Raw genomic sequence first — 22,516 nt, 5'->3', positions numbered from 1 at the left:
CCCTCCTGGAAGGACTTTACTTGACTGCGCCGCCCCAGCCCAATAAACAACGCGCCCAACGAGGGGTCATGTGAGGCAGAGCGCGATCATTTCTGCTCAAAGTTGAGACGAAGCGGCTCTTTTAGCACCTAATCTGCACAGCGACAGCAACTGCTCTTCTTTTGATACCATGCTACAGTGGCTTTAGGGCAACTCCCCCATGGGGAGAAGAAGTGAAGGCAAGAGTACCAGGATGGGAAAAATGGCACCAGAAAACAAATATTTCATAACAAATTAATATTTTATATTGACAAAGGCAACATGTAATCATAAATTTGCCTATATGTGACTTTGGAAGGCTTAAAAAACATGATATATAGAGAACCATTTTAACCTTTTAAGAACCATTAACCCATTTTACCAGTTTGCAAACAATGTTTTATTGCTTTTTTTCCATTTGTAGATTATGCTTTTATTCTACATTTGGAAAGCTTTTAAAAGCATGATAGCGGACATTTGAATAAGTAGGTGATTTTGTTGTTCTACATGAACCCCAATAAAATGCACTGAAATTTGTAATAATACTGTTTTTTTTTTTTTTTTTTTTTTTTTTTTAATTACATCTGCTCTAACACTGGATACCAGTCGTACGTGTAAACTTAAGTCCAGTGGACCTGCTCTGCGTCCTCCAGGTGTGATTTCTTTCCTCCAGGACTTTGCTTTCCTCTTTCTGCCTTTTCACTTTATGAAAACACGGTGAACATGAAAACCTTGATAACTGTACAGCATAGTCCGAGTGGGTCCCTTGATCAACAAGTGGTGATCTGGTCAGTTGCCTTACAGTTATCCAATCCATGTGTTTGTTTAACGTAAGAGCTAAGGTAAAGGCACCTCAGCTTAACGTTGACCTAGTTGGCCTGCCCTACACCAACCAAGTGTCACATTAAACTTAGCTTAATGGACTTGTTCTTGTTCTATAATTGGTTTAATACCCTCTGAGAGACTTCTGGCCTGATTTACGTTCTGGTAATTATCGGCGTCCTTATGTCACACACGACCACGAGTTTACACGTTTTTTTTTTTCACTATTAAGTAAGATGGCCGCGTCTCATGATTGGCTGTCAAAATGGTGAGGAACACCACCACGCGCCAATCGGAGCTCGCTCCGACGATTTCCCCAGGTAAAGGGCGCTGCTGATTGGCTGCTGGGAGTAGACGGGGGCGGGGTTGCGTTAAGTAACTTGTTGTCCAGAGTTCACAGCGAGGGGCTCGTAAGTTTCAAACCAGTTAACAGATCGCGTCCAGATCCGTTTAGCTGCGGGGCTCTGGGCTGTCTCCTAATTCATTTTAAAATCCCGCTAGCTAAGGGGGTTTACCTTGATCCACCGATTTTTCTTAACTACAGTTTAAAGGAGAGAGACATGACAACAGAAATCCCGGAGATTTTCAGGGCTCTCCTTGAGCACCCGTTCACGCTTCCCAACTTTGACGATAATGGTAAGTCAGTGGCAGATCTGAGTAAGGATTTAGCTCAGGTACAAATGTTGCACAGTTTGTGTCTGCTTTGAGTTTGGGCATATCTGAGGAATAGAGTAAGAACTTTGTCCGATTGCAGGCTTGTTGTGCAATTGGTGGTCAGCTGAGCACGAAAACTAGTCGCTGGGCTGCAGGAATCTGACCCCTGGCTCCAGAAAGGAGTCCGAAGGTTTAAGGTTTCAGCACCGAGGGGGGGGATTTAGTTCACAAGAACAATCGAAGGTGTGGTCGATCGTTTTTATTGCAGAGGATAAGTGGCTTTTACGTTTCAGCTCTTTGTGATTGAGTAATTCCCGTGGAGGAGTGTGTTTCAGTGCATTAGTCTTCCTTCAGCGCTGTCAGTTTGGTGGCAAAAATGGATTTGCACATTCACTTTGGTATGCAATCACCATGCCACACCCCCCTTTTTCCTGACAAAGATAAACTAGAAAACGTTTTACCCTGGATGATGGGAGATCCAAGTGATGGGCCTATCTGTTTTATGTCTCTTTAAGTGCAGAGTGATTGAGGTTCCTGATAATGTTTTGCTGAGTCAACATGTGGAAAAGGGAGAGGCAATGAAGGTTAATGATTAAATTATATTATAAAGCTATAGTTGGTAATCCTGTTCAGAAACACTTTTTGTTATACTGGGTAAAATGGTCCTTCCATCCTAAAAGTAGATACATTATGTATTCAGAAAAAGGAGAAAATTATATCTATGTGGGAGCTGCAGGCCTGTAAAAACTCTGAGCAATCATTGCCATTCGCACTGCAGGGCAGGGATTCGTCAGAGTTTTGGTCCTATTGTCAAGACCATCTTATATGCTCTACCGCTCTTCAGGGGGTTGCGTGAAAAAAATCTCCCAAATCCACTCTAGTCTTATTTCTTTGTATTTCTTCCAGGAACTCAAGAGAAAGGGGGGTGTTAGGACCAACTCCTGCCCTTCAGTGCGAAGAGCAGGGATTGGTCAGGGTTTTACAGGCCTGCAGCTCTCACAGAGATCACATTTTTAACCTCCTTTTCCTGAATACATAATGTATTGACTACTTTCAGGATAAACAGACTATTTTACCCAGAGTAACAAAAAGTGCTTTTGAACAGGATAAGCAACTATAGCTTTAGATGACTGTGTTCTGTTTGAAACCTTTTTAAATGGCATTTCTCTTGACCTGGAGGATGTCCACGGCATGGAGTCTTCAGATGTTGGAGCTGAAACAGTACTTGGGTAGAGAGCGTATTACCTGTCAAATCTCTTGACCTCTAGTAGCCAGGGGAGTCGCCTAAGAAACAGGGAGGAAGTAATAACTCCCCACCAGTCAGCCTTCAGTTTCTATGGTGATCAGCTGTTTCACTAGCCGACTAATGTTAGCACTTTGATTACTGTTTCGGGTTTCAATTCAGGCATTCACCGAAGCCACCAGACCAATCGCTTTGTCAACTGGACGGAAGGATGTTAAGGCTCCCACATACCCGGGCGTACTGTGCGCCTACTGTGAGCTGTGCGGACTGCGGGCTGACTCCGCGGGCGTTTTACCCTTCATAGTTGAGTGTACCGATTGTCTACATTTCTTGTGGCAAACTCCTGCAATTCCCACACTTTCTGCCAGCGAGACAAAGCGGCGAAATGGATGGTAAAGTGTTCGATTAGCTAGCTGGGCAACGAAAGCCAGTTCTTTTCCAGCAGGCTTCCACCGCACACCTGTCAGTGCGAACAGAGAGGGACTGTGATGCCGCGCTTCCTTGCAACCGCCCGCTTGGAGCAGTGTATCAAGATTGATTTCACATATTAAACAGTTTGATGTAAAGACTTCTTGCCGCTGAGCAGTTTATAGTGACACCGTGTACGCGGTTGTAAAAATTGAGCTCTGCCTGTACCTGTATGCTCAGAGTCCGCGCATACTCAAAACTACAACAGTTTATTGCTTGTGGATTTCCAAGCTGCAGATTTTTGGCTGTATACTGCAAAAATAATCAATGTGTGTAGTTGGTTCCTCAAGATCAAGCCTTCTTGTCCAAACACACCACATTTCGTGCATCTTCACTCAGTCGGCTTCCTTCACATCAGTCGGTCAAGCAGACTATTTTCCAGAAAACAATGGGTCAATAATAATAATATGTTGACAGAAATGCACACGTGCAACAAGATTAAGAGTCACAAATCTTTGTCATTATGTAACCATAATAAAAGTTTGGTGAGAAAATCAGCTCAAAACCAAACATAACATGGACAAAAACAAAACCAAACAAAAAATAAGTAGATTTCTGTATAAAGCTAGCTTTCTTTTCCTGTTTCAAAATCCACAAATCTCTATCAAAAATGTATCCTGTGTTCTTTGCATTGACTTGGTGTGCCGTTTCAGATGATGTTAACAAAGTCAGAAAAATCTTTTTATTTTTTTTTAATTTATACTAAATTTATAATGAAAGTGCTAAAGTACAGAGAAATGTAGCAGGGTAAAAAAAAAACTTTTCTAGAACTCGTCTTCTGTCCCACCTTGGCCATTGGTATGCTTTTTCACTGTATTCCAATGATAGAATAGAATAGAATAGAATTCAACTTTATTGTCACAAGTACAAAGCAAAAGATGCCTTTTTGTCAGAAGATTTTGACATCACAGATCAACACAGAATTCCAGTTGTAAAGGTTATTATTATTATGTGATAGGATCCCGAAATCTGATAGATATGAAACTAAATCTAGAACCCCAGCAAAAGAGACAAAAATGACATTAACGCAAGAAACAATATTGTGAATTATGACAGAAGTCTTCTCAAAATTCAAAGGTTCTTTGATTGAGAATGCCACTGGAGTAATTGTTTTCGCTGCAAAGTCGTCCATGTAGAAGATAATCAGAGCAAGAAACATGTTTTAATCACCCCAGCTGACAGCCTTCCTTGGTTAATCCTAGTCTACTTTGAAACTCCCCGGAGAGGAGACCTTCAGGATTTTCCGCACATCCTGGGGGTGGCTTTAGCCCCACATCCAGCTGTCAGTGTTGTGCGGTCTACCGCTATTAAGCATTACTGTGTTAAAATTAACACTTTAAAGACATCTGTGAGAAATGGTAAAGAATAAAAAAGCAAATAAATAATTAAACAAAAAATTGACAAAATACAAATACCGGTAATGTTTATATTATTGTCAAGGCAAGAATGTCTTGCCTATACAAGAAAAAAATATTTTTTTAAGAAATAATCCACTTGGATGAATATCAGGGGAGACTTTGCCATACATTGTAGGGCTTAATGAGGTTTTTGTCTCAGCCATGGCAGGAATGATCAGGACTTTAAAGTGCAAAACTGTGTAATTTTGATCGCAGTGAAATCATTTTACAGGTGGGTTATTGGATATTTGCACAGCACTGATTTGGTGGAGTGTTCTTTGGGTTAGATCCAAAGGGGAGCTGCCTGCTCTTCTCCAGACTGCAGCTGCAGCAGTGTGGACCTCCGCTCACCTCCAGCCCAGATACTGTGTGCATGGGATGGGGAGGGTTCTTGACCTCTACTTCAAGGATAGCTAGGAAGAAAAAAATATATAGTTTTATCTAACTTAATATAATATCAATATTTAGGTTATATTTTTCTTCCCCAACAGACCTATTTTGAAAAAGAAAAGTTCTTGACCATAATTTCTTTGTGGGAAGTGCCAGATTCTGGTCTCAAAGATGTTATATTCATAAAAATATTAGTGCATAACCTTGAGTGAGCGAATGACCTCAAAAGTTTGTCTGGACTAATTGTACCTAGAACAAGTGACACGTGTTTTCTTTGTACACAGAGGATCAGTTGGCCCCTTCCACTACCACCATATAATTCCTTTATAGCCCAGGGGTTGCATGCCTTTTGGGGTTCCTCGTCATGCTGGCGAAATATGTTCCAACCATACATACAGTACATGCACACGTGTGCTAAATACCTCATCTTAGTGGCTGCTACAGGGCTGTGAAAGAGTATCTTCTGCTTTGCAGATTGACATTATTTTTTTGCTGTTTTGTCACAAATGTGTTGGATCATCAAACACAACATCATCAAAAACAAGATGTTTTTGATTTGTCTGTTTAATGTCTTGCTTTTATTCTTTATTTATCAAGCTTATAAATGTACAGCACTTTGGCAAGCCTGCAGTTCTTTATGTGCTTTATAAATGTATTGGATTTGGATTTTTGATTAAAAATAACCTGAGTAACCAGAAAATGTATTTTTCAAATTAGTCTATTTCTTTAAGGGGGGGGGAACAAAAGCATTCCAAACCAACTTGAACCTATGTAAAAATTCACCCCTGGCAGCAATTACTGTCATCAAACACATATTGGACGACAGGCAATGAGTCTATTACATCACTTTGGAGAAAGTTTGGCCCACTGTTATAATTATTTCACCGCTGTCCCATTGTAAAATTGCTATTCGTGAATGGCCAGTTTAAAGTCACGCCATCTAAATCTCATTTGAGCTGAGACGTTTACTAGGCCACTTTGAAATCCTTTTTCGTGACCTGCAGCAGTGGACTTTCTACTGTGGATCACTATCCTACTACATTAGTTAAGGGAGCTTGAGCTTACATGGCTCTCAGTGATGCTTTGCTTGAGTCCAAAGCCTTAGGAATTGCATTATGACTTTGATACTAGTCTGGTCTTGAATTTCTTTTATTAGGGCAGGGTGCTTTGCTTCTTGAGCTATGTTAGCCTACTGCATGTTGTCAAACAGGTTCTATTTTGTTGCGATAGCTCCCTCACGTGCCTAATAAATTTGATAATTTTAATGCCCCGGGTTATCTTTGTCTGACATTAAAATTAGTTTTGTATCAAATATTTTGGTGTCTTGATAAAGCAAAAAGAAGAAATCTGTACGGAGACCAAACTTTAACTGTTAAAAAAAAAACCCTGAATAGATGTATTCATCAGTTAAGGTTACAGATATGGAGATTGTTGTGGGTGGATGGTCTTCACTTTGCACTCAAGATGTGCAACTATGAGTATGAGTGCTTGCATGTAATATATAGCACATATGATCACAATCACCTCTCAGCCTTGACTAGCCAGTCATGGCTTGTGGACATGGCGTACAGATCCTTTGCCCTTGTCGCGTCTGCTCAGCTCAGATGCCGGAGAAATTGACACCTGAAGGTGTTACACGGGCATGTCTTTTACCGTCGCCGCCCTTTTTGCACACCCCTGCGTGCGAGCGAATGAGATACAGAGCCTCAGGACTAGATGGACTCAGCAGATATGTAAGCGCGGCGGCAGCACGTGCGTCCGCACGTGAGCGGTGCCGCAACACAGAAGCCACAGACGTTTGATTAGTTTCAGCTCCGTATTTAGTTCAAACTTTCGTCGCCAGTCGTGCTATGGACACATTTCTGACCTGAAATTAATAATTGGCATGTCTCACTATCCATACGTTAGCAAAAATATAGACAAAAGCGTGCAAATTATGTTTCTGTTTAAATTAAACGGGAAAAGATTACGTCTAGGGAAAACACAAGTTCAATAGATTAAATGTACGGAGTTTTGATAAAAAATGACTGTTTTGCTTTGAGACGAGACCTTTTTGTTTTTTTCTGACTTCGGTGAAACATATGTAACTCTGTCAACCAATGGAATCACGGGTGCTTCCCCGGAGCTCCGCCTACTCGCGCAGTGATCTTAATAGTAATGAGATGCGGTCAAGCGCGCCAATCGAAACGAAGCACAGCGGACATATTTAATAAGAAGGCGCGGCTTCCCCTGAACACAGCAAAACCCAAATACCCAATTTTTCCAGAGGAAGTGGGTTTAGAGAAGCGAGCTTAATTCGATGTGTTGATGTCCGGGGAACTTTTCAGTGTGTTTTGGGGATATTAAACTGCCTGCAGACGCGGTGGTAGGAAAAAAAAAGAAAACATCTTAGAGGCTTTGCTCGAGTTGAGGGGACAACAGCGCGGTCTGCTTCTATCGTCGTGAACAACAAGGCAGGAAGAAAACATGTCGGTGGAACCGATTCACATCAAGCTGGAGGCGGCGGGAGAGCCTCCCAGCTCGTTCCCGGTGGTTCTGAAGAAAATAATGGAAATGCCTCCACCGAACATACTGGACGGAGATGACGGTAAGAGGAGTGCATTGACGGAGCAGAAGAGAGCGGGTCTGTGAAAAGAAATAGAACACCTGTCGAACCCTTCAAACACGGAGAAAAACGCGAGAACAGGATTTACTGTGACAGTTTGACAAAAACTATGGGTTAGGGAGATCTAAAGACACATCGGCAGTAGTCTATACATATGCAGGGCCTCGCCGCCACGGTCTAGATGTTTCTAGACACGCCCCGTGTTTTGCGTGTGGTTTAGTTGCGACTGACATTGCTTTTAAATTTTTCTAAATGTATGTTTTTATCTAGATGTAGAGGTGGGCATCCGTGGTTAAAGTGTTGCTTCCCGCGAGATCTGTCCCCTGACGTTGTTTTGTCGGATGCCACCTGCAGAGCGCCTCGAGGACAGAACGTGCAGATGGCAGAGTGGGGGGACCCTGAAGACCCGCCTTGTCGTGGGTCCTGTGTCACGGCACAGCCTCCGCTTTGTAGTCAAAACACGAAACGCATCCACTTTGTTGTCGCATGTAAAGAGTACTGGACATAATTAGGGCAATAGAGGTTTTTGTCCTGGGTAATTCGGGTCACTGCCCAGGGCGCCATGGTCTGAGGGCGCTGCTGGCACTTGGAAGCAGTTCTTAATTACTTCAAACCACACACCTGTCAGGCTTCATACTGTAAATATTCTTCCTCTGATTGGTGCAAACATCAAAGAATCACCCTCTTGCCAAATCTCCTCCCAGATCCTCTCACGCAGCCTCCATAGGACGTTTTTCAGCATTTTTTTCCGTAAAAAGGCATTTTTATTAGTTGCCCCATGAATTTGACCTGGCAGTCGGATGGTTAACCCGATGTCTTCTGAGCCTATAGTTGATTAAACTTCTCGTTTGCCTTGGAGGCAAACCCTACGCAGCCTGTTTGTGTCACACAGACATGTTTCCTCCTGTTGGCAGGTTGAATATGTATTTTAAGTCAGCTGGGTGGTGCTTCTGTCTGCGATGCAGCGTAAGCGTCGCCTCCTCCTGCACCCGAAGGCATAACCTTGTGTGCAAAACGCTGAAAGCGAACCACATGTGGTCTGCACAGGACTCGTTTTCATGTCAGAAGAAGAGCAAACACGCTGCAGAGACGGTGGGACGGTGCGTTCCGGTGGTTTCTAAACCACCTTTTCAGCAAAGTGTAACTGTAACCACCTGTCGTCTTTTTTTCAGACACCGATAAGGAGAAGTTGGGTCTCGAAGGCAATGTCGACCTGGCCGGAGGAGGGAGCGACATGGGCCCGTCGGCCGCACTGACCCCTGCTATCTGGGAGAAAACCATCCCCTACGATGGCGAGAGCTTCCACCTGGAGTACATGGACCTGGAGGAGTTCCTCATGGAGAACGGCATCCCAATATCGCCCGAAGATGCCGCTTTAAAGGAGGGCCCGGAAGTAAACGTTGCCAAAGCGGAGAAAGCAAAGACGTCCGTGCAGACCAAGCCAGCAGGCGTGTCCCCTGTGACCTTGCTGCCCATCCAGCAGCTGGACAGGACCGAGGAGGAAGTGGTGATCATCACAAAGTGCGATTCGGATGTTACCTGTGACGTCAGCACAGGTGAGTGAGAAACCTGCGCAGACACTTTTTGAAGGCGTAGAAAGCAAATGGAGGCAATATAGCCCCACACCACGCTGTGCTAAATTTGACAATTTGATATTCTTCCAACTAACTTTGGTCAGTAGTAAATCTCTATTTGATTACCAACAGATAAAAGCATCTTATCTTTATGTATACCTTTTTAGATATGTTTGTAAACTTATCTTGCTGAGACTTTTATTTTCTATTTAAAATCCTTATTTTAGCCAGCATCAAAAAAAACTTTAACCATTTTTCAGATATTTATTTTCTCCAAATGTATTTTTTTTTAAAACTATGTATCAAATTATTTACTGTTTCACTGTAAAATAAGGGTGTCAGAAAAATAGTTATAATAGTGTAAAAAAAAAAAAAAAGAAGAAAATTCAAAGGGCTTTGTAATGCCCTTCACCTTTAATATGCCAAGTACTTCAGCATTTACCAGTTAAACTAATACTTTAAAACTAATTAAACTTGGTAACAACTTTTGGTTTTTCTTAATTTTTTTTCAGCATCTGTTTGTGTACGCATATAATTTTAGAATTTAAATCTTATGTCATTATTATTATGTGGTTCTAGATGTCTAAGAAGCATGATATGCTGTGACATGTGTGGTTTCTGAACGTGACACTGCATTAAAACAAGGCAAGAGTGGATCACTGTGCGTAGTGGGGATGTTAGTTTTTGCTTGATTATCATCAGGCTGCACACTTCGAAGCCGTTAGAACAACCTCTGTGAAAAGGGCGGGGTTTAGAAAAAAGCCTTGTTATTTAAGGTTACTTTACATTTGACCATTTCAACATGTTTTTTGCCCCAAGTTGTGGTTTAGCTGGCAGCTGTCTGACATCTCAGTTTTCATTTTGCTTGCCCATCTGCTTAGAGGTGACCACCTCACAGGAAAGGGCGACTCCTGAGCCCATCGACCCAGACGAAATCGAGGTCGACGTGAACTACGAACCAGACCCTACAGACCTGGTCCTGTCAAGCGTTCCTGGAGGTGAACTGTTTGACCCGCGCAAACACAAGTTCAGTGAGGAGGAGCTCAAGCCTCAACCTATGATCAAAAAGGCCAAGAAGGTGTTTGTCCCTGAAGAACAGAAGGTAAGTCGGGTCAGAGACTGTGAAAATTAGCAGCTTTTTTTTTCTTTATGTGTATTTAAAGGATGTTACAGCTGCTGTAGGTAACTTTTCAATGAATGTATTTTTTTTACATATTTGTTAAAGCTGTCGCTGTCCTGAGGGTAACATTCAAAACTGATAATCTGTGAAACAAATGATGCTCCTCTGGCTCCTCCCAGTCGTCTTACGGCAGTTTGCAGAAATACAACACTCCCAGTCAGAAACCACCAATCAGTGTCAGGAGGAATGTCTGGCTCTGATTGGTTGTTAGTGGTGTCAATCACACGCGTGTACCCGCGGCTCACACCCCCTTCACCACACAGCGCTACTGTCATTCAAGCTCAAGATTGCCGGTGGGCGGCAGCTGTGTGTAGAAATGGTGGAGAAGCAACCTGTTATACAGGAAAACTGCCGATTTTTGGAGTGGCACCTGCTCAGAAAACAAAGACGGGTGAAAATTGAAGCGGCACAGCAGGCTCTGCTGTGAGGAAGGAGATTTGGAGGGAGGGCTGCAGCTCAGCGGAGAGCAAGATGCGCCTGTTCCAATATTTATTTGTTTTTTTTTTTTCAAAAACTCCCAACTGCAGCTTCAAGTGTCTGATGTGTTTTGGCCAAAACATAACAAGATTAGATCAGAGATTTCAGGCTTTTATCTACAGCCAATACTGATTTCTCTTTTAATATTTATAATCATCAGCTCTAAAAAACATTTTGTTCTTTTGCCTTGAGGAATTAGCATACTTAGCACAGTTAGCATCACTAATGGTAAACAGCAGTGTCCTTGTTTATTCTCTAAGGACTAAAAACTCTTTTCTCATCTTAGAAATTTCCAGATGGTTGCAAAACTTCCAAATCCTGTCTATTCCACTGCTTAAGTGGTTGCCTGAATTAACGTTCAACGTTCAATTTTTTATTTTTTATTTTTATGTAGCTTTTTACGCTGTCACTTTTTGTGCTTCCTTTTATGTAATTTTTAACCTCCATTGATACTGAACGTTTACCTGACTCCGCCAGATAGATTTGCTCCGCATATCCATCTGGAAACCTTCCGTTGAAGTAATTTTGGGAAGGGGCGAAAATACTGGTTAGCTGATTGGCCTATGTTGGTGATAGACGGGCCAAATAAACCAATCAGATTCGTCGTCGCTCGTAACAGAGCGACGACGAAAACACAACCACAAGCCAAGCTACTCTTGCTGCTGCAGGTAAAGGCTCGTTAGCTCAGCAAAGAAATACTCTGTAATTCCGATAAAACTTGCTCGATAGCCACGCTAACGCTAGTTTCATCGGCTGAAACCGCCATGTTGTTTAGACTGAACTGTCGCGCTTCTCGTTGCGTCACACCTCAACCCGCCTCAAAGCCAACGCTGATTGGACGTTCGTTTGGTGAACGGCTCCAAATTTTCTTTAACGGAGAGTAGCCAGACTGATCTGCGAGTGAAACCTTGAAAGCTCGCGAGATCAGGATGGTCTCACGAGGCTAACTGAACGTGACCAACCTTGAGTTTACTTCCCTCAATCACAACCTCCACACCGAAGAGTGTGGTTGTGAGCACATTCTCTTTATGCTTGGATAAGGTGCGTTCACTCTGATCTTAAAGTTATGACTGGCCCATCAAGCTGACAACTGAATTTGTTGATGGATCCCAACCCACTCCCCCCAGCAGTCCTGCTTTCTTTTTTGTGATTTAAAAACTACAAACAGAATTTAACTGAGGTAGAAATTGTCCCTTTATAGGTGCCAATAAAAACAATACTAACTGCACGTATTTCTGCAATAATTTCTGTTTTCTTATTTATAAAAGTAGTAATTAAAGAAAAAGATAAGTGTGGTTGTATTAAGCAGGGGGTTTCTAAGTTGCTTAGACCAATGCAGCAGTGCTTCTTGCAACTCACAGTGACTCAGCAGTTTCCTGAAATTGACATTTCTGTTCCCCCAGTCTGCCAGAGAAAGCAGAGCTTTGTTTACAAGCATAAAGGAGACTGGCTGTCTGCCGTCTCACTTAAAGTGGGAATCAGATTTAAGCTGATGTTCTGATACCACCCCAGGACGCTTTCTAATCCATCCCCACCTGTCCCTGATTTCCAGGACGACAAGTACTGGCAGAGGAGGAAGAAGAACAACATGGCGGCCAAACGGTCACGAGACGCCCGCAGATTGAAGGAGAACCAGATCACCGTCCGAGCAGCTTTTCTGGAGCGTGAGAACTCTGCGCTGCGGCAGGAGGTCGCCGAGCTGCGGAAGGAGTGCGGCCGATACAAGAATGTCGTGGGTCGCTACGAATCCAAATATGGACCAATGTAAGGGACCTGGACGAACGGTCATGTTTGAACTTGTAAACGGGACGCATACGTAGTTGATCTGACCTTGGTTCTGAAGAGTTCTGATTTTTAGTAGCAGATACCAGATGGTGTGTATTGCTGAAAAGACTTTTCCTTGGTGTGGTTTGAGGTAAACATGCAGGGCGGGTGAGACAATAGGACCCTTTACGATGAGAGGGTGACGTGGATTCATTTCTTATTAGTAGATAATCTGTGCTAGCCCAGCCTCATTTAGTAAATGGACAGATTTGTTTTAAATTTACAGCAATATTACATAAAAAATCTTAATGCACTTGGCTGACATCCTGGTTCAGAATAGAGGTGAGGACTTACAGTTCAGATAAACTTTGGAACTTGGAAACTGAAACTACTATTTTTAACTACTGGCTAACCTTTGGGTTAAACCAGCCAAGTTTCCTGGACGTTGCTGAAGAAAATGAGGAAAGTGAAGTCTGCAGTAGGCATGGGCCACCTAACGATGTGAGGGTAAACAAAAGATGACTACATCTGCAGTGTTAGAAGTTTCCACTCCACCATTCCCAGCAGTACGTCCTTCAAACCCAAGACCAGAGTGCTGGTTCTGGGACATCTGTGGAGTTTTTCCGGCTGTGTGGAGCATAGAGGAACGCAGCACAGCCCCTCCCCCACCTGTTTCTGCACACCTCTGCCCTGCTAACCCAAAGAAGGCTCTCACAGGAAGTCACAAAAAAAAAACCCATCATTGCCTGAACTTAAAGGAGCGCCACCTATGATTGTTATCAAGGCAGCGCTGTTGGCTAGCTTAAGCAGCTGACTGCAGGCTAGCTAGTCTTGCAGATTGCCTGACTAATTTACCTGCAAATATCAGCTTCTTGTACATGCTCTATAAAGGACAGAATGGCAAAAGGAGTGTAACACTCTCTCCAATGATAAAGTGTTAGCGTAAATTCTGTGAAATGTTGGATTCTTTCTCCAAATTATTATTATTACCGATTTGATATGCTGACCTGTGCCTAGGGTCTTGAACTTGGGCAATAAGTTGAAACGACAGCTCAGCGGCGCATTTATGAAATTAGCTTTCGGGTGTTGTGTTGGGTCTGATAAGCTGTAAAAACGAGAGCTAAGAAAGCTGCTGATAAAAAACCTCTGCTGTCTCCGGGTGAGGCCGTAGCATGAACTGTCTGTTCTCCTTTTAGAGTCACAACTAATGGACAAATAGGCCGGAAATATTCCACAGGAATAAGTCCGAACTTTTCTTAGTCACACAAAACCAGCCTTTGGATTATTATTTTATTTATTTACCTATACGAGAACTTTCAGCCAATGGTGGCAGACATTTAAATCCGTGAAGGTAGATCTGAGCGCAGCAGCGGCCGTGTCCCAAACCCGCTTCAGACTACCAGAGTTGTTTTTTTAAAACCCAGTGTTCTTCTTGTTTAGTGTTGGCACCTTCTCCTGTTTGCCCTGTCATTCATCCCTGTTCTCTTCTCTTTCAAGTGCGGTGCCAGATGACGAATAGACATCAGTTGCTTTGTTCATTTATTTCACTCTGATGAATAAATAAATCCAACCGTTGGCTGGGTGCGCAAGAATCGATCTGATGACGTCGAGGCGGAGTAGAAGAGCTTGTGAAAGCAGGACGTCACATTGCCATGGAGATGTAAAATGTTAAGATATCATCTGTTGTTTTTTTTAATTATTATTATTATTCTTTGTATGACCACCTCTCTGAGTGAGTGGAATGTAGGTGGATATTCAAGTGCTTCTTCAGCACACCTTGTTTGTGGGGTGCACTTTCTGTTTTGTACATTTGTAGCCTGAAAGAGATCATGAATAGTTTTAGACGAACTCTGCGGGGTTTTTTTAAGCTTTTAACTCCATCCGATGACGTTAAGCCTGTCCACGTCATGTTTCAGATCAGTTAAGTTGGTTTGCAGGTTTTTTTCCTTTCTCTCATATCAGATTGTTTTAAAGAGCTGGGCCCATCTTTGCCCACTGAAACTTCTGACTGTGACACTTCCAATAACTTGAGCTTCTTCAGGGGATTTCCGTGACGCGGCACAAAGAGAAGGAAAAAGAACCCAGAAGCTAGCCGTGTTCACTTCTTTTATGTTTTCATCAGCACTCCAGAGACGAGCTGCTCTGTACGCCCAGCTTTGATGTCTGTCCTCTGTCCGCCTGGCGCTGCTGCTCACCAGACAGGCCCGACTCCTGCTTTTCTCTCTGCAGGAGGTCCCTTTCAACTTGTTGCCCAGCTTCATATGTTGTGTAATCAGCAGGTTTAAAAAAAAGTTTAAAAAAATATATTTTTTCAGTTATTCTAAGGTTCTTTTTTATGTTTATTTCACACAGAGCAAATAACTAACTGATGGCTCCATAAATTCATCTTTCTACTGAAACTCAGAAGCGTCTCTTCTTGAAGTACTTGTTCTGTATAGATACTACTGGTAATCTCCATAATACATACTGTGACCGGTCCTGTTTTCTACTAAAGTGTCTTCTCCGTCTAAAGCCATTTCAATGCAGCCAGCAGTCTAGCAGTTTACAATCCCAGTTTTGACCTCTCCTCAGGTTATCTAACTTTCCAGCTCTGACAAGCAAAGGAAAAGCAGTTTTCCTCATTTATCTGTTGTGCTTCCATCCACCGGTAGTCTGATCAAATAAGCTCAATACTATATTCTTTTATCAGGAGAGGGTTTGAAATGAGAATGTAATAAAAAAGTTTTTTTTATTTTTGGACTTTTAAATCATCATAGGGGAAATATTCCGGATTTTCTTCCAACTCCACATCCATCACTTTAAAGCTTAATTATTTTCTGTCACATGATACGTTATAAAGACTATTTTCTAAACCACATTTTATGGAGTTCATTCTAACAAACAATAATGGGATTTCAGACTTTTTAATTGTTTTTTTTTTTTTTTAATTGCCTTGTGCTGTAATAGAGGCAGCATCTGCCTTTTCTTTAAAACAGGTCAACTTCCTAACTTCCTGGTTGTCTTTGTATTTCTTTGTTGTTTTTTAAAAAAAAACGTGGCATTGTGAGTGTGACCCTGTCTTTTGTGTGTGTATATATACATATAAATATATATTATGCAAAATAAAAGCCTTGTTGACAAGCTTGGCGGTTTTTCCCCCCATTCTGATTGACATCGGGTATTTGTGACTAACCATGAATGAAACTGGAGAACAGCTTTATGCTAAAGTTTAGATTTAATCTACACCACCCAGTGAAAATGTGTAAGAATCACCTTATGCTGAACATTTCTGGAAAAACTAAGCTTTTGAGATGCACTCAGGGGTGATCCTGATTGAAAACCCATAGTTCAGGATTCATCAGGATTTTACTTCTTCCGACTCCATTTTGGACTTAGTTGTCTAACATCAGTAGTGTGTAGATTTTATAATTAAAAAAAAACAAAAAAACGGGGCATGCCCTTTTCCAGTAAAATGTAAACCAGGTTTTAAAGAGTAAAACCAGTCCCCTGATGGAAGAGTAACCCAAACATCTGTTCCCACAAACAGACCTGACAAGGAAACCAGCAAATATCTCTCTTGTTAAATTTACTAGTCCAGAAAAGGCAGAGCACTGAAAAGATGCACAATAGGCGCATAAAAACACCTAAATTTATTCTAGCAAAATTAACAATCAGCAGTTTTAACCCTTGCTTTGAATTAAAGCAATTATATCTTAAGGAATTTTGTTCAAAAGGATTCATGTTTAAGCTACCAGCCAATGCCTGCAGTATACTTTCTAACTTGATCAGTTATTCTGCTTTGTATTGGCCTCAAATGAGCATAAATGTGATGAACATGCCAGTTTCTCTTTGAAATGGGAAACATTTCATGACATGCCATGCATAAGGTTGAAACTGGGACTGTGACAAGGCGGGAACACAATCCCAGGGTTAACTTGCCTCCATCAAATGAGCAAAGTGAGAAGGTAGAGGAAAAAAAAGCGTACCTTTTGAAAAGTAGCAGTGTTTCCATGGGCTGATTATTACTATGCTCATTTTTAGCAGAGGTTCCAATAAATATGGCATTTATACAGGTGCTGGTCATATAATTAGAATATCATGAAAAAGTTTTTTCAGTTAATCTGTTCAAAAAGTGAAACTTGTATATTATAGTCATTTGTTGCACATAGACTGATTTATTCCAAGTTTTTATTTATTTTAATTTTGATGATTATAACTGACAACTAGTGAAAACCCCAAATTCAGGATCTCAGAAAATTAGAATATTGGGAAAAGGTCCAATGTTGAAGACACCTGGTGTTAAGCTCTGACTAGCTAATAACTCAAAACACCTGCAGAGGCCTTTAAATGTTTATTTCTGTAGGCGGCTGACTTGACAGCTGTCCTAAAGAGGTCAAAGGTCAACACAGCTGTCTATCAGGAAGTCTTAGAGCACTTCATGCTCCCTGCTGCTGCAGGTTTAATTTTCCAACAGGACTTGGCACCTGCACACAGTGCCAAAGCTACCAGTACCTGGTTTAAGGACCATACTATCCCTGTTCTTCATTGGCCAGCAAACTCACCTGACCTTCACCCCACAGAAAATCTATGGGGTATTGTGAAGAGGAAGATGTGATACGCCAGACCTAACAATGCAGAAGAGCTGAAGGCCACTATCAGAGCAAGCTGGGCTCTCATAACACCTGAGCAGTGCCACAGACTGACTCCATGCCACGCTGCATTGCTGCAGTAATCCAGGGAAAAGGAGCCCAGACTAAGTACTGAGTGCTGAACAGGTTCAGACTTTTCAGTTGGCCAACATTTCTGGAAAGTATATTTTTTTCTACTGGTCTTAATATTCAAATTTTCTGACATCCTGAATTTTGTTTTTTTCCCTTAGTTGTCAATTATAATCATCAAAATTAAAATTGCAATATATCAACGTGTATGTAATGAATAAATATAATATACAAGTTTCACTTTTTGAATGGAATTACTGAAAAAAAACAAAAAAAAAAACTTTTCATGATATTCTAATCATATGACCAGACCCTGTAGCTGCATTCTGTCAGTACCTCCAGAGTTGAAGATAAATCTGAAGAAGTTTCTGTTTTATTCCCAGGCTCATTTGAGCCACTATTCTTTATGTAGTTAATAGTCAGTCTCCGCTATACGCCCTAGATGCTAATGCTATGTTGTGAAATGAGTTGTGTTTATATACTTTGAACATACAGCATATTTAAGAAAGCATTCAGTTTGATAATCAGTCATTCTGTGGGACTTAGGATGTCTGAAATGAGAATCCCCTAACCATCAATACATAAAACATTTAAGCAAAAAACAAAACAAAAACCACAGAACACAGAAATAGAAAAGAATGCTTTATTGAAGAAAAATGTTTCTTGGAACTTTTAGAAAAACTGCAAAACTAAAAGGCCGGGCTCCAGTTTCTTCACCTCTTCTTGAAGCCATACTTCTTCCTTTCATAAAACAGATCTGTTTTGGAGCTGCCCAAGTTTACAATCTTAGGACATCCATCACGCTGCACAGAGAAACAAAAAACAAAGACTGATCAGGAAGTGTTTGGAGAAGCAAACAGTTTACAGAACTCTGAGCTGAATCCAAAAAAAAAATAAAAACATGCATGTGGGACAATGAGGAGACTCACATCTTTCTCCTGGATGGTGCACTCTTTGCAGTAGTAAGCATCAGACACACCGGGGCCTCCACAGATGACGCAGCGTCCCTGATAGGATCCGTAGTTACACTCGTCGCAAATCCGCACCAGTGTGCACGGCCTCACATAAGAGTCACAGATGACACACTTCCCGTCACCTGGAAGGAGGAGGACAAAAGCAAGCAGATGGAGAAATGAAAAGGTAACTAGGAAACAAAAAGTGGAGAACAAACCTTTTACAGTAGTTTATATGTCATATTTCAGAGAGTTCCAACACTTATACCTTCAAAATTATTCCCCCCTAAAGTTCTCAGTCCATTTATGGACTTAAGGTCAAATATGATGAGTCATTTTAGGGCAGATATTTCTACAGTGTCAGGTCAGGGTAGACGGAAAAACTACAGGCTGGATGAACAGACAGAAAAATGGACGGACAGACGCATGGACACGGTAATTTCTAAAGAGAATAAACGTGGTTCTTACTCCAGAATATATCAAAACAATATATTTATGGCCTTTACCCCCCCCCGAATCATCCATAACAAAAGATTCAGCTGTTTTTTTCCCCTGGTCATTTTTATACATTTCAGTGGACCAGATTGCTTTCCTGCTTTCAGGAAAAATTGCTTTCATGTGAATGCCACAAATGTTTGTCATTTCTGTATAAATGACTAAAGGAAAACCACAAGTCCTCTGCAGCTTTCCACGTACAACGTGACAAATATATGAAAGGAGATGCTCTGGTAGAATGAGCTGAACCCTGAACCACACTTTCTAAGGCAGAAAACTAGCGCTGCACATCATCATCCTGAACACGGTGATCTCATTGTAAAATACGGTGGTGGCAGCATCATGCTTTGGGGACGCTCTTTATTAATATGGACAAGGACGTTGTTTAGAGTAATGGGAAGAAGGGTGGCGCTAAATACAGCAATTCTGGAGGAAGCCTGTTCAAGGTAGCAAAAGACAGGAGAGCTTCTACTTCCAGCTCGGCAACAGCCCTAAACATATAGCCAATCTACATTAGAACACTTTAGACAAAAACATTTGCACGCTTTAGAAACCACAAATCAACTTCCGGACCCAAATCCAACAATGAATATGTAGCAATACATTAAAACCACCGTTTAGAAAGATTCACCAACCAATGGGACCGACCATGAGCTGTTTAGAAATGATAACTGGGCAAACATTTAAGTGTCTCTGCGTCAGAGGGATAGCCCAGAACCCTTGCAGCTGTAAAAGCATTTCCAGATATTAACTCAGGCCCATCCGCTTTGGATCGGGTCTGTTGTGCATTCTGTGATTTCAGCTCTGTGTCCATGGATTTGGACATCCTCCTTGTTCTGCGTGTACGTTTCAATATTTGAGCCCACCTTACCTGGAGAAGAGCATCAATTACAATCCTCCACTTTTAATTACCATCTTTGTTGCTTTGCTACATTCTATTCTATTAAAAAACGGCAAGACTGACAGGTTAGGAAAATCCTCCAGTCCATTAGTTAGCTGCACCAACTTCTTACTGGCTGTAAAACACTAGACTTCAGTGGGAATTTAAATTTTTTATGCAAATACCATAACTGCTTTATTTTATTAATTTTTTTGTCTTTTTTGCACAAAGCTAAAATGTTAAGCACCAAGAGTTTTTAGGGCAAATCTGTGTTTCTTATTTTATGATGTAAAGACAGCTACATTCAAACATGATATGTTTAATGCTGCTAAAAGTTACATCATGGTTGTAAAAAACAAAAGAGGATAAAAAATTTTTTTTTTCTGATTTTTATTTATGTGGAAATGCTCTTCCAGCCACTGATGAGTCTAGTATCTTGGTCATTTTGTGATCTCTCAGATGACAGAGATATGCAGAGGCAGCGGTGCAAATTGTATGGCCCGGTTAATGTGCTGACCCCTAACTTCAGCATGTGCTCTGCTCATGTTAGACCCTTGCTCTTTAGAGCTTTTTGCTGTCCCCTGTACACTGCACACTTACGGTGCAGTTATAAAAAGAGTAGTCTGCATAGACCAACTGTTGCTTCATGAGAATATTACCAACGGTCCCAAGGCACAGCGGTGCAAGTGAAATGTTTGTGAACTGTGTTGTGCGTTCTTGTCCTGCAGCCATACCGCTTTCTATTTATACATTTATGAGCAGAGCTGTGAACTCTCCTAATTCCATCATACAAACTCTGGTTTCCCCTGGGACATCTGTTAGATTTACCTCTAAAATGTGGTGTCACTGGCGTTCAAGCCTGTATGTACAGCAAATTTACTATTTTTAAATGTTTTTATTTTTATTTTTAGGTCCTTGCTATGACCCTGGTGCCTAGTGACCTTAATAAAGTCCGAATGAATGAAATGAATGAATGAATGAATGAATGTAGATGTCAACACTTACATTTCTCGCAAAGTCTCCCGATAGCTGCGGAATTGAAACAAATAAGTCAAATTACTGAAATTATACATATTTTTAAATATTTTACGCACCTTAAGTAAAATTATATTTTCTAATGGTTCTTGCGCACAACAAGCAAGCTTTAGTCAAAGCCATTGATACTGTAACATCAACCTCTAAAACAAACATGCAGGAAGAACCCTGAAGGCTAACATCAAAGCTAACAACATTGTCACTGAAATCCATGCTACAGCCATTAGCTTAGCGGCTAATGCTATCTAGAGCAAGACTGTCGTAAGAGGCCTTTGGGTGCTGCAGAGTTGCTAGGTGGGTTATTTATACGCGTACTAAATAAGACCTACCGACACCGGCTTGTTTTCGACAGAAGATCAAATCTGGATGATGCTTGGCCATTTTAGGCTAACAGACCGCGAGTGGTGCTAGTTCGTTTCAACGGCGACGACCTTTCACCTGTGTCTCACGTTTCAGTTTACTGCATTACCACCACCTAGCGGCTCCAATCAGCCAATGCAACCTTCTTCTTCTTCGTTTAGTTTATTTGCCGGTTGGTAAAAAAAAACAAAAGGTGTGCATTACCGCAACTTAAAGGCATGGAGTGTGGTACTGAATGATTATCATTAAATCCTATTTAATTTATTTTAAACAACTTTGTTATTTTAACAAAACTTAATCAAACTTATAATAATTTTACTTTCTGAATCTTTCTGCAATATGTTTATTACATTTAATTTTTCTTAAAAATCTTCCTTCTATCCCTTCATTCCTTTCCTTTTTCCACTTTAATCAGTTTTTGTTTAACTATACTTCTTGCCTCTGATCTGCGTGTATTAAATCTAAAATTAATTTGCCATGTTGTTGCCCCTTTTGCCACCCTATCTGCAAATTTGTTTCCCTCAACTCCAATATGTGCTGGTACCCATAAAAAATAACAGATAATTGCATCATTTGAATTCTTAACAATGATTAGTGTATTTCTATGAAAATGTCTGGTCTGCTTTCTGAATTACTTTGCTGTAAACGTATAAGTGCTGCACTTGAATCTGAACATACCGATACTTTTAATGGTTTTATTTCCTGTATGCACTGAACTGCTAATAAAATGGCTAACATTTCTTCTGTGTATACAGACAGTCTCTTATTGATTTTATTTTCTTGTATTTTTTTAAATTCTGGTACAATGAATGGTATTTCTATTTTTCCAGTTCTATTTTCTGCTTTTTTGATACATCTGTGAATATTTTAACATAATTATAATACCTAATAATATTCCTGTGCTATATGTGAACTGAATCTGACTCCTCTTTTTTGGTCTCAAGTGCTAAATCTACTTTTGCTTCTGGTAAAATCCATGGCGGTATTGGTGTTAATGGCACTATTGGAGTTATTGTTTCACTGCGTATTTGTATTTCTTCTAACTTCTTATTGATTATCCAACCAAAACGTCTCACCTCCCTTTTCTCTTTTTCCCAGCATGGTTTTAACGTCTCTAATGTTGAATGATCAGGTTCACTGTCCTGTAAGTTTATCCAATAATTTATTGCCAGTTGAGTTCTTCTTAATTGTAACATTTCTCCCTCTACTTTAAGAGCGTTGGTGTTGTTTTAAATGCTCCTGTACACAATCGTAATGCTAAATGTTGAATGTTATCAATTTTTCCCCCAGATATGTTTTTGCAGCTGATCCATGCACTATGCTCCCATAATCTATATTTGACCTTATCAAACATACCTAAATTCTTTTAATGCACCTCTCTCTGCTCCCCAATCGTTTACCACCAGGCATGATATTGAAACTCTGTTGTCAGTGGTGGTTCCAGACCAAATTTAGCAGGGGGGCCAGGGTGGGGCCAGTGTTTTTTCACAAGGGCACAGAACAA

The 22,516-nt window shown here is 41.0% G+C and overlaps 2 protein-coding genes across 4 annotated transcripts; one reads left to right on the top strand and one right to left on the bottom strand.

Annotated features, from left to right (window-relative positions):
- Positions 1-1,221: 1,221 nt before the first annotated feature.
- tefa (TEF transcription factor, PAR bZIP family member a) lies at positions 1,222-15,733 on the top strand. 3 transcript variants are annotated; one of them, XM_036142453.1, is made up of 5 exons: positions 1,223-1,476; positions 8,770-9,153; positions 10,053-10,273; positions 12,381-12,592; positions 14,090-15,733. In XM_036142453.1, the coding sequence occupies exons 1-5, from the start codon at positions 1,401-1,403 to the stop codon at positions 14,109-14,111; spliced, it is 915 nt and encodes a 304-aa protein (XP_035998346.1). In that variant the 5' UTR covers positions 1,223-1,400; the 3' UTR covers positions 14,112-15,733. The 3 variants fall into 3 exon arrangements, with proteins under 3 accessions (XP_035998347.1, XP_035998346.1, XP_035998344.1); XM_036142451.1 differs by lacking the exon at positions 1,223-1,476 and adding an exon at positions 7,197-7,579; XM_036142454.1 differs by lacking the exon at positions 14,090-15,733 and having other exon boundaries at positions 1,222-1,476; positions 12,381-12,596.
- A 2,185-nt stretch (positions 15,734-17,918) lies between these two features.
- Positions 17,919-21,126, bottom strand: phf5a (PHD finger protein 5A). The gene is made up of 4 exons (XM_012855443.2): positions 20,982-21,126; positions 20,623-20,646; positions 18,219-18,385; positions 17,919-18,092 (listed from the first exon to the last, which is right to left on the bottom strand). Exons 1-4 carry the CDS (start codon positions 21,031-21,033, stop codon positions 18,003-18,005), a joined length of 333 nt encoding a protein of 110 aa, XP_012710897.1. The 5' UTR covers positions 21,034-21,126; the 3' UTR covers positions 17,919-18,002.
- Between the last annotated feature and the right edge of the window lie 1,390 nt (positions 21,127-22,516).

Source organism: Fundulus heteroclitus, chromosome 10 (assembly GCF_011125445.2).
Source record: "Fundulus heteroclitus isolate FHET01 chromosome 10, MU-UCD_Fhet_4.1, whole genome shotgun sequence".
Lineage (NCBI taxonomy): Eukaryota > Metazoa > Chordata > Actinopteri > Cyprinodontiformes > Fundulidae > Fundulus > Fundulus heteroclitus.
This window is presented reverse-complemented; position numbering and strand designations above follow the sequence as displayed.

What these genes read in the sequence shown, in the direction of transcription:
- phf5a (XM_012855443.2), bottom strand. Translation starts at nt 21,033, where the DNA reads ATGGCCAAGCATCATCCAGATTTGATCTTCTGTCGAAAACAAGCCGGT. An exon ending in TCGAAAACAAGCCGGTGTCG is followed by an intron (nt 20,647 to 20,981) that starts GTAGGTCTTATT and finishes TCAATTCCGCAG; the next exon opens with CTATCGGGAGACTTTGCGAG. An exon ending in GCACCATCCAGGAGAAAGAT is followed by an intron (nt 18,093 to 18,218) that starts GTGAGTCTCCTC and finishes TTCTCTGTGCAG; the next exon opens with CGTGATGGATGTCCTAAGAT.
- tefa (XM_036142451.1), top strand. Translation starts at nt 7,459, where the DNA reads ATGTCGGTGGAACCGATTCACATCAAGCTGGAGGCGGCGGGAGAGCCT. An exon ending in CATACTGGACGGAGATGACG is followed by an intron (nt 7,580 to 8,769) that starts GTAAGAGGAGTG and finishes TCTTTTTTTCAG; the next exon opens with ACACCGATAAGGAGAAGTTG. An exon ending in TTGTCCCTGAAGAACAGAAG is followed by an intron (nt 10,274 to 12,380) that starts GTAAGTCGGGTC and finishes CCTGATTTCCAG; the next exon opens with GACGACAAGTACTGGCAGAG.